General features: G+C 31.6%; 3 protein-coding genes across 3 annotated transcripts; 1 reads left to right on the top strand and 2 right to left on the bottom strand.

The window, feature by feature from the left end:
- The first annotated feature begins 260 nt into the window (after nucleotides 1-260).
- On the top strand, nucleotides 261-1913 carry LOC124822832 (protein NOI4-like). Its single transcript, XM_047294903.2, has 3 exons — nucleotides 261-400; nucleotides 489-677; nucleotides 1494-1913. The coding sequence occupies exons 1-3, from the start codon at nucleotides 395-397 to the stop codon at nucleotides 1533-1535; spliced, it is 237 nt and encodes a 78-aa protein (XP_047150859.1). The 5' UTR covers nucleotides 261-394; the 3' UTR covers nucleotides 1536-1913.
- A 543-nt stretch (nucleotides 1914-2456) lies between these two features.
- P24BETA2 (emp24/gp25L/p24 family/GOLD family protein) lies at nucleotides 2457-5261 on the bottom strand. The gene is made up of 5 exons (XM_047294905.2): nucleotides 5103-5261; nucleotides 4806-5018; nucleotides 3511-3697; nucleotides 3279-3386; nucleotides 2457-2746 (listed from the first exon to the last, which is right to left on the bottom strand). The coding sequence occupies exons 2-5, from the start codon at nucleotides 5016-5018 to the stop codon at nucleotides 2613-2615; spliced, it is 642 nt and encodes a 213-aa protein (XP_047150861.1). The 5' UTR covers nucleotides 5103-5261; the 3' UTR covers nucleotides 2457-2612.
- A 2594-nt stretch (nucleotides 5262-7855) lies between these two features.
- LOC124822830 (caffeic acid 3-O-methyltransferase 1-like) lies at nucleotides 7856-10116 on the bottom strand. The gene is made up of 4 exons (XM_047294901.2): nucleotides 9656-10116; nucleotides 9005-9315; nucleotides 8750-8814; nucleotides 7856-8288 (listed from the first exon to the last, which is right to left on the bottom strand). Exons 1-4 carry the CDS (start codon nucleotides 10072-10074, stop codon nucleotides 7986-7988), a joined length of 1098 nt encoding a protein of 365 aa, XP_047150857.2. The 5' UTR covers nucleotides 10075-10116; the 3' UTR covers nucleotides 7856-7985.

The raw sequence follows: 10116 nt of genomic DNA, 5'->3' as shown, positions 1-10116 counted from the left end.
TATAATAGTAATGATTAAAAATGAAAGTAATTATTAAATTTATATTAAAATGATAAAAAGTTATAAATAAAGATATATTTTTTAATTTCTTTAATATTATAATAATAGATAAGAAAATAGTTATAAAATTTGTTATATTATTATTATTATTATTATAAAAGAGAAAGATTTTGATGGTTGAGCGCGATTGGCTGGAAAGGGTGGAAAGGTGGGCCTCACAAATTTGATTTATATTTGGCCCACTCTCTCTGTTTTTCTCTGTTTCTCTAATTCTTTCTTCTTTCTCCTTGGAAACTCAAAATCAAGGAAAAGAAGAAGGTGGAAACAAAAACATTGCATTACGTAAAAAATATATACATACATTCAGTTCCAGTGAAGCCACAACCATCCATCCATGGCGGTAACTATGCATTTCATTTTCAATTTTAATTTCGATTTCATTTTGAATTTGACTATGAACATGGATTGCAATGCATGATTATTTTCAGGAGAAGGGTAAACCATTGCCTAAGTTTGGGGAATGGGATGTGACCGATCCATCATCGGCTAATGATTTCTCTGTAATCTTCAACAAAGCCAGGAATGAGAGGAAGTATGGTACTAAGGTCAGTTTACCCCCTAAGCGTCGCAATTCACCAAACTACAACGCTCATGATGCACTTCGCAAATCCCATTATGTAAGTTTTTCTCTTTTTTAACTTTTATTCGTTAATGATTCAAGTTGGTATGTTTGAATAAATTTCTTCCTAAATCACTCAGAAAAAACGTCAGAGGGGAGATTTCTTACTAAAGCTTTAAATGATTTTATTTTATTTTTTTATTTTGTGAGTGTTTATGATGAAGTGGAAGAGATCTTAATAAATTACAACCTCTGCTTTTGTTTGGTTTGGTGAAATCAATTTAAGGAAAAAGGTGAAATCAATACGAAAATAACTATTTGAAGCTTCAGAAAATGTCCATTTCTTTGGTAGAAATTTAACAGTTTATGCCATCGTCCTATTCTCAAATTGGATCATGAAGATCGCTCATGCTTTCTGTCGTCTGAAATTGTGGATTGTGTCTGTTTATGATTATCTTTGATTAGGATTTGTTCAACTAAGGTCTATTAAACCATAATATAATGTGTCTATAAATTTTTGGTGTTGATAGAGCCTACCATGTCAATGATGATAGATCCACGTAGTACTGACACCATGTCATAAATCTATTCACTTTTTTAAAAAATTTAGGACACGAAGTTTTTTAATTTTTGGTTATTTTCTTCTTAATGCAACAAAAGACTGTCTAAAAGTACTTGATTAGATATGTAGTTGTTGCATTTGATCTCTTGGTGTCTCTGTGACGTGTGAATGAAATTGTGATTTCAAAACTGACCATTTATATATGTGACTTAAATGTCTAGACATTATGCTGGACAAACATATTTTAAACTCTTAATCCTTGAAATGCTGAGTGACTTAAGGGCTTTTACTTCCGTCCGTTTTATTTTGCAGAAAAAATGGTTCTGCTGTATGACCAGATCTGCAGAGCCATGAGGAGGCTTTTCAGTTCATGACAGTTTAGAAATATGATATGGGACTCCGGAGCTTCATTAAAGCTATGGTGGGTCCTGCTGGAATCTTTGATCATATATATACATACTTAGTGTACATTATGGCTTGACTAGGAAACGAATATCGCATTGAAACATGCGATTTCTGGGGTGTGTTCAAAAATTATTGGTTTCACACCTCATCCACTCGAGATTTTTTTAATTTTTTTATCCATTCAAGTTTCCCTCTATTATTCATGTAAAGAGGAATTTGATAATTTTATGTAACTGTGTTCTTATTTGTGGACGTAGATGGCATCGTTTGCCATCTTTCTGTCGTCCCATTAAGCAAATAATAATAATATATAATATTATATAAAGAAAGCAATCCAAGGGCTCTATTTGTACTTTAAGTTTCATCGACAAAAAAGGTAGCTAAGAAAAAATGAATCGAGCTTTTCTGAAATTTGAAAATCGATTTTACCCTGATACAGATCATGGTCAACCAATTTTCCTACGTTTGATTGAAAAATACGTACATCCAAAGGGGTTTATACCGGAAGTGTATAAATTAAAAATGATTTACCTATCCTCAGTTAAAATTAAATTTACATAGCAGTTTGAGTCAAAATGATGAATAATGCCCCTTGCTTGGCACATACTCTATCAATTTAGAAAGTGTAAATTATCCTTTCACCAGGTGCATTATACAATAGAGAAAATCTCCTGCCATGTTATCGAAACTTGGTATCTCAATGGTCAATGCTAATTGTTCTCTTGGTTATATTAAGCGATAATAAATTCTTAAATATGCTGCGACTCAAGAATATCGTTACCACTGCAAATCTGCCACGAAGTGTGCATAACAATTTCTCTAACGCCGTAGCAGCTTAAGCAGGGTAAATAAATTGAAAAGTATGGCAAATGAAATGAACTATAATTAACATTAAATAACATCTTTCCACAGGTATTATATGTAGAACTAGTTATATAAATATCCAAGTGATGAAAACAGAAGAAAAAAAGTTCAAAATATCATTATCGTCTGTACTGTTACAGGTTCTGAATACATTTGGAAGCTCTAAACTCTTGAGGTACCCAGTTTTCGTTCAAACAATCGCTGTAGAAGGTAGACTTGAATCGCACTAGCCCCAATCAGTGCGGCTGATTCAAAAATTGCCTTGTGTACTGCTCTTCGGCTCATTGCATCGTTCACTGCATACATATTCCAAACGTAAGTCAATATGATATTTCATCTGCAGTCAAGAAAGAGTTAACAACAGAAGAAAACAAGACAAAGATGCTCAGTTTGTTGGTTTTGTTTTTAAGATCATAAGCCAAAAAATGGACATTCAACCAATAACGAGTGTGTTCCATTTCACTAAACACAACTTTGGAATATATGCAAAGGGTGCATTGAAACAGCTATTTCCCATCAATCAGAATAGTGCGTGCATTGCATCCCATCGCATCAAAGGAGAGCCAGTGAACACAATCAAAAAGATAGGAAGTAGTGTTCTCAACAGGGTGGTCTCTTTTGGTATGGTAGCTGAATAAATTAGGATGATCACATGGCGACAAGAATTTAATATAAAATAGTATCAAGAACATAAAACAAGAGTGCATACAGAAACAAGGTATGTTTGTCTTTAGCACAATTATATGTTTAACTGATGAACATGAAAAATTGTATCCAGAGAAAAAGAAAATCGTATGATAAACATAAAAGTAAACCTTAAATAATTACCTATTGCTTGGCGATCAGTCTGAGCCTCTAACCAATGCTGTTCAAACTGAATGTTGTATAGAGCTTCCTCCAACTTTCCTATTTGCTCCAGCAAGGGGGTAAAATGCTCTGCAAAAACAGTCACAGAAGTTTCAACAAAAAAATTCCCTCGCTTTACAGACTTCCATGAAATTAAACAGCAATGTTTACACGAGAAAAATAAAGAAAGTGGACTTCATAGAAGAGGCATTACCATCTTTTGCATGCTGCTCAAAGTAAGAGAAGTGTCCAACATGTACATCAAAATCGACAGTTTCATGATAAGGAGACTTGTTAGTGAAGCAGAACTTATGAACCCCTGATTTGTGAGCCACGAAGTCAAACTTGTCACTGGTCTTGTCCCGAAAATCTTGAATTTGCTCACCAGAGGGACCCTTTACCTGAAATTCTCACATTGTGGTGCAATGAGATTCCAACACATGATCGTGTAGGGTACCAAGGAAAAGGAAAGTGAACATAGTTTCAAAGAAAGGCTGTTCCTATCAATTGTGTATGCAGAATGTGGACTAGTACAGCTGCTAGAGATATAAATATTCAAAGATTGTAGCACAAAAATACAAAAAGTACACGTTTAATGTGGATCATTTATACATAATTGTAAATGTAATATAAAAAGCTACATACATTCACAACATCTCTATGACTATAAGTACTCTTTGTTACTAAGAAAAAAATTTAACCCTTTTGCACCGTAAATTATATCCTAACAGTGGATAACTTTTTGCTCCATTAGGTGTTTACCATGTACAAACATTTGCTATAACACCCTCCAAATACTTCAGCATGGGCAGTGAATAAAAGTTCCCAGAATGGGGTTCATGTTTACCAACAGATCCTAAGATCTTAAAACAAAAAAAACATCATGGTTGTGCTGAAGACAATCACAGAATATTCTTCTGCCACCTTAGGTATGAACAGAGAGAGGTACAAAATATATTTAGCTTGACAACACAAATGAATAAACCATCAATTTCGTCTCTCAAGTATTACTCCCTCTTTTAAGAGAGTATTCTCGGAAAATATAAAACTATAATGCATAAGTAATCCCTCTCTTAAACATATTTAATCTCTAATTGGATGAATTTTGTGAATTTCAGAGACCAATTTGAAGGACTTTTTATTATTTGGATAAACTAACACTTGGGAAATTACGTAGATGGAATTTATTTTTTTGCATTTAGGGATCATTTAGCAGAGAGGGTAATATTTCAAGGATGAAATTGATGGTTGTTCCAAAATAAAACCCTAAACCAACAGCCAACAGCCAACGGCCGACAGCAGGTACGCGTAAGAGAAACCAATGATTGTTGGTTTTGACTTTGTATAGACGCCTATGGTTCTATTCTATTCCCCTGCCTCATCGGAATTTTGAAACAAATTCCCATAAATTCTCATTAAGAGTTACGAAACACAAAATTAAGGTAAAACAAAATAATATCGGTTTCACAAAAGGATCGAGCAAGAGGAAAAAAGAAAAAAATAACATACCACGAGATCGACACCTTCGTCGCCATAATGCCAGGGAGAATCAGCCTTGATAACAACGAAAGAGACATGAACAGTGTCACCCTCGTACTTGACATCATGGGAGAAACACTCGTCCCTGTCTATCACAAATCGAATACCCTCCGACCTCTGCAAGTTCCACAATGCCCCAATTAACACGAACACCAAAGCATGCCTCAACGATGGTAATCTCATCTGCCAAACAATAGGTTAATTCAGATACTCATCTCAAAATCACGGATCCACAGAATCAAAACATCATAACACAGACAAAAATACCTTTGTGACTGGCTCTTCTCGGAAATTTGACGAAAAATATGAAACACGACACGCAGCGGCTGATTTTTAATCTCAACGTGCTTGCCGAAACTGGAAACGGCGTCGTTGTACAACCTTTCTCTTTTTACACGTTTCAGTCTGTGATTGGAGAGTTCTGGTCACTCGTCCAATTAAATCTCGACACGTAAGATGGTTTTCAAACTACTAACTCTTCTCGGCCTCGTGTGCAAACAAAACCATCCTAAGATGAGTTCGGAAGCTCTGTGTATGCTTTGTGATAGATCACCAATTTGGTTCAGATCAGATATAAATATAAAAATAATAATTATAATAATAATATCAATAATAACATTTATTTTTATCAGTGTAAATGAAGAAAAAAAATATATTTTTTTGTATAATATCTTTATCATATATTGATATCCACAATTCATTTTTATTTTCGGGTATATAAAGTAAAGGAATCATAACATGTAATCTTAAAAAAATCATAGCTTGTTAAGGCACTAGTCAGAATAAAATATTATGTGTATGATTAAATTTTTTAATTATTTTAAAAAATAATTTAATATAATAAATAATATTTGTATTTAATTATATGTCTTTAAAATTATATATTTTTATTATATAACCAGTTTTTTATTTTATATAATTACAAATATAGTGAAATTAAGTAACTAAGGCGTTCCAGAGAAACATACCTAAAAAGAGTACACTAATAACAATCATGGATTAGAAATATTCCAATTTGATATTTATGTAGATTTATTTATAACTATATTTTTTATTCAATCAATGGGTATTCAAATAATTTTACTTTTGATAGAAATTTTTAGTCTAGTTCCACGTTTATGAATGATGGATTTTTAAAAGATTTAATCGATTTGGATAAAAAAATGTTTGTATTTCTAATTTTATTTGTTAGGATAAAAGTTGAAATCTGTAAAAACCTTTTATAAAAGAATAGGTTAATTTTATAAATCTGATAATTTGTAGGTTGTGTTTTTTTTTTTTCAACCGTTTTTTTCTTTTCAATTTCAGATATACTTTTTGCTACTAAAAGTTAATTCTCTACAACCCAAATAAAATTAACTATTTTTAAATCACTTCTAACAAAGTATAAATATGTGTATCCTATTTAATTATTTTCACAGTCATCTCAAATACATATATTATACATTGAATTATTTGTTCATAAAGTATAAATATGTTTATCCTATTTAATTATTTTATTATTTACATAAAATAACAAATAAATATAAGACCTAATAAACTTATTTTATCTTTTAATAATTTAGCAACAACAATATAATATCACATCATATCATCAATAAAAGGATAATTCTTATTGCTTTAGAAATTATCTCTAAAATATAGAATGTATAACAAGTTTATACAACATCTTCCCATGATATAAACAGCGGAACTTTTCACAATATTAGTATTTATCCTTCATTCATTATACTCTAATATAGATAAACTGTTACTGAATGTTCTATTTAACTACTAATCCAAATTATATTATTTTATTCATTTTGATTTCGTAATATATTTTTTTAATAAAATTATTTAAATATGTCTAATATTTAGAATTTCTTTTATAGAAATCTAAAATAGAAGTTGTTTCTATAACAGTTAATAATCTCATGTTAGTTTAGGAACCAAAGTCGAACACATTTTAAATATTTTTTCTTTTTTTTATGTATAGAGATTTCTTTTAAAGATAAAATCATGACCAATTAGATTGCAGACAATATTTTAAATTTATGGTGATTGATGATGTAATTAACATTTTATAGTTGATAATGTATGATAATAATATCTTTATTGATTTGTCATAGTAAAAACAAACAAAACATATATAGAAGGAAAGAAACTTTTTTAGCCAACAAATTATTCTCAAAACATAACTACAACCCCCAAGTGAGAAAATATAAGAATTAAGTTTTATTAAGAAACTCCATAATATAAATATTAAAAACACGATATTTTAAAACCATGGAATCCAGCTCCTTAGCCAAAGCCTCGTACTCTTCCTTTTTTCTCTCTTTTCCATTTTGAGCTATGACAGAACATCTTTTATGGTGAGTTAGATTATGTGGTTTTAGAATAGTATGTTGTATTTTCAATACTTACACTATGAAGTTCCTTAGAAAAGCTTAATTTTTATCTTCTCCTACCTGTATTAAGACAAAATGACAATAAATAAGAGTATAGACAATATTTTTAATTTAAGGTGATTGAGATGTAATAAACATTTTATAGTTGATAATGTATGATTATAATTTTATTGATTTGTAACCAACAAATTATTCTCAAAACATAATTGCTACAACGTAAGTAGGAGAGGATAGAATTAAGCCTTGTTAAGAAAATTCATAACGTAAATATTGAAAACACAATATACTATTATGAAACATGAAATGCAGCTCCTATAGTCAAAGTCTCGTACTCTTTCTTTGTTCTCTTTCCCATTTAGGCTATGACACAACATCTTTTATGGTGAGCTAGATTCCATGGTTTTAGAATAAGGTGTTGTGTTTTCAATACTTATGTCATGAAGTTCCTTAAAAAGGCTTAAATTTTACCTTCTTCCAATGGCGTTAGAGTTATATTTTGAGAATAATTTGTTGGATACAAAGGGAAAAAGCTGTTATTGGCTACAAGACATCTTTTAACGACAAAATCATAACCAATAATATTTTAAATTTATGGTGGTAAAGGATGTAATTAACATTTTATAGTTGATAATGTATGATTATAACATCTTTATTGATTTGTCATAATAAAAACAAAGGAAACATATATAGGAGGGAGGAAACCTTTGTAGCCAACAAATTATTTTCAAAACATAACTGCAACACAAGTGGGAGAAGATAAGAATTAAGCCTTTTTAAGGAACTCCATAACATAAGTATTGAAAACACAACATGTTATTCTGAAACTATGGAATCCAGCTCCTTTAGCCAAAGCCTTGTATTCTTTCTCTGTTCTCTCTTTTCCATTTGGGCTATGACACAACATCACAATATCCATTTGAAACTCACACTTTGAAGCTAAATTAGAATTTGGGGTTTCTGGAATAAGCCCTTCAACTAAAATAACCTTTCCAGTGTCAGGAAGAGAATCATAACAGTTCTTCAACAATTTCAAGCATTGCTCATCATTCCAGTCATGGCATACCCACTACATAAAAAAAATTATTTTCTGTTAAGAAGTGGACTTTAAGCCAATTCTACGAAACCAAGTGAGGTTTGTACCTATTTATATACTTTAAACTGGCCTTATTTATAGTAGATGTGAGACTTATAACACATTTATCAAATTGAAGAATATACATTTGGTGAGACTAGACACTAATAGGTGGTCCAAAAGCAAATGAAACAGTACCCAACAAAAAACAAATATCTTAATAATAGGAGGTATAATAGACCTAACAAACAAGAAATCTTGTTATGATAAGTTATAATTCATTACTTTGATACTATATGAAGAAGTAAACTATAATTAACTCAATCCTACAAAATCAATTCATAAAATGAGATTTATATCAATTTATATCCGAGTTTTATCTCTCTTCGAACCTTCAACATTTTCATCAAATTTGGACAAAGATGTTTATAAAAGATTCAAATTTTAATACACACCTTCATAAAAATAGCGTCAGCTTTTGGAACACTCACAAACATGTCTCCACCCACATGTTCCACACCTGCACTAATATCACACGTAATATTAATGTTTTAAAAGTCAAACAAAATTAAATTATCGAATATTAATTAACACAAAGTCAAGATCAACAACATAAAAGAATGCATAATTAACAAGTGGTTACAATATATATTTGATTAAAAAGCTTAAACAGCTAAGCAGTTCCCATGGTGGTAAAAAGTGAAAAGAACCTGCATAAGATGGAGCTTCTTTGATAACGTGGGGTAAGTCAAAATTAAGACACTTTATGGAGGAATACTTGGAGGCAATCATGCCGATGATAGCCCCAGTTCCACCCCCAACATCAACCAAAGATCCAACACCCTCAAACCCTTTGTAAATCTCAAGAATTTTCTTCATCGTGATGCTAGAGCAATCAGACAACCCCTTATTGAAAAGCCTATTAAATCTTGGATTTGCATCATGGAACTCAAAGGCATTCATTCCATAAGCATTGTTAAATGGAAATCCACCCTCCTCAACTGATTCTGTCAACTTGTACCTGCAAAACAACACAATCCTTTAAACTCTCTCTATCTGCAATCTTGCATCTTCTCATAAAATTCCCTATCTTAGTAACTCCATAAAAATGTTGAGAATCCAAGTATGAGTTCAAGTATCAAAAAATGAGAAAAAATTGAGAAAGTAGAACATTATACAAAGACGAAATACCCGTTAACCTATTGCCTTAAAATTTTGAATAGAAAATACTCTCAATTGTTTATAGTTGGATCCATATCTAATTGATGATTGTGTGTCCTAAATCAACCTCTTCTCGAGTAGATTCAACAAGAAATTTTATCAGTAACTTTACAACAAAAGTTAGAATGTTAACAAAATACCACATTTCTGTGAGGACTTTGTCGTGTTCCATGAGAAAGTAAGCAGACACAGAGACAGCATCTTGATTGTTGACAAGGTATTTGGCTTTTGGGTGAAGAGCATAGTGCCTTTCAGCCATATTATCATCGGGGAATCGAAGTTTGAGGATGTTGTAGCTAACCAAAAGGCGGAACATGCGGTCCAACATAGCAGGTGCATTAGGGTTCTTTATATTTGGTATCTGAGCAGCTATTTCAGAAGGAGAAAGATGAGCTCCAGGACCAGCCTTGGCTATGGTTTCCAAGATGCCAAGTTCAATGGCTGACTTCAGAACCATGGGAACAGCAGAGGCACCAGCTAGCTCCATGGCAAACAGATAAGCTTCTTCATCAGATACTACTTCCTCTGCACTTTCCTCTTTCATGCTTTGCTCTGCCATTTACTGTTTCTGCCTGAATTATAAAGATAGATATATGGTTAA

The sequence above is a fragment of the Vigna umbellata genome, chromosome 1 (genome assembly GCF_029865625.1).
Source record: "Vigna umbellata cultivar VRB3 chromosome 1, Vumbellata_1.0, whole genome shotgun sequence".
Taxonomy (NCBI): Eukaryota; Viridiplantae; Streptophyta; class Magnoliopsida; order Fabales; family Fabaceae; genus Vigna; species Vigna umbellata.
Note: the sequence above shows the minus strand (reverse complement) of the source record. Positions and strands in the feature narration are given on the sequence as shown.

Bases quoted from the DNA above. Each gene is read 5' to 3' on its own strand.
- P24BETA2 (XM_047294905.2), bottom strand. From the start codon at position 5,018: ATGAGATTACCATCGTTGAGGCATGCTTTGGTGTTCGTGTTAATTGGG. The intron at 3,698-4,805 runs GTATGTTATTTT...TGAGAATTTCAG, and splicing joins ACGAAGGTGTCGATCTCGTG to GTAAAGGGTCCCTCTGGTGA. The intron at 2,747-3,278 runs GTAATTATTTAA...ATATGTATGCAG, and splicing joins GACTGATCGCCAAGCAATAG to TGAACGATGCAATGAGCCGA.
- LOC124822830 (XM_047294901.2), bottom strand. From the start codon at position 10,074: ATGGCAGAGCAAAGCATGAAAGAGGAAAGTGCAGAGGAAGTAGTATCT. The intron at 8,815-9,004 runs GTTCTTTTCACT...ATATTAGTGCAG, and splicing joins AGAAGCTCCATCTTATGCAG to GTGTGGAACATGTGGGTGGA. The intron at 8,289-8,749 runs GTGTGTATTAAA...TTTTTTATGTAG, and splicing joins CTGACGCTATTTTTATGAAG to TGGGTATGCCATGACTGGAA.
- LOC124822832 (XM_047294903.2), top strand. The intron at 678-1,493 runs GTAAGTTTTTCT...TTTATTTTGCAG, and splicing joins CACTTCGCAAATCCCATTAT to AAAAAATGGTTCTGCTGTAT.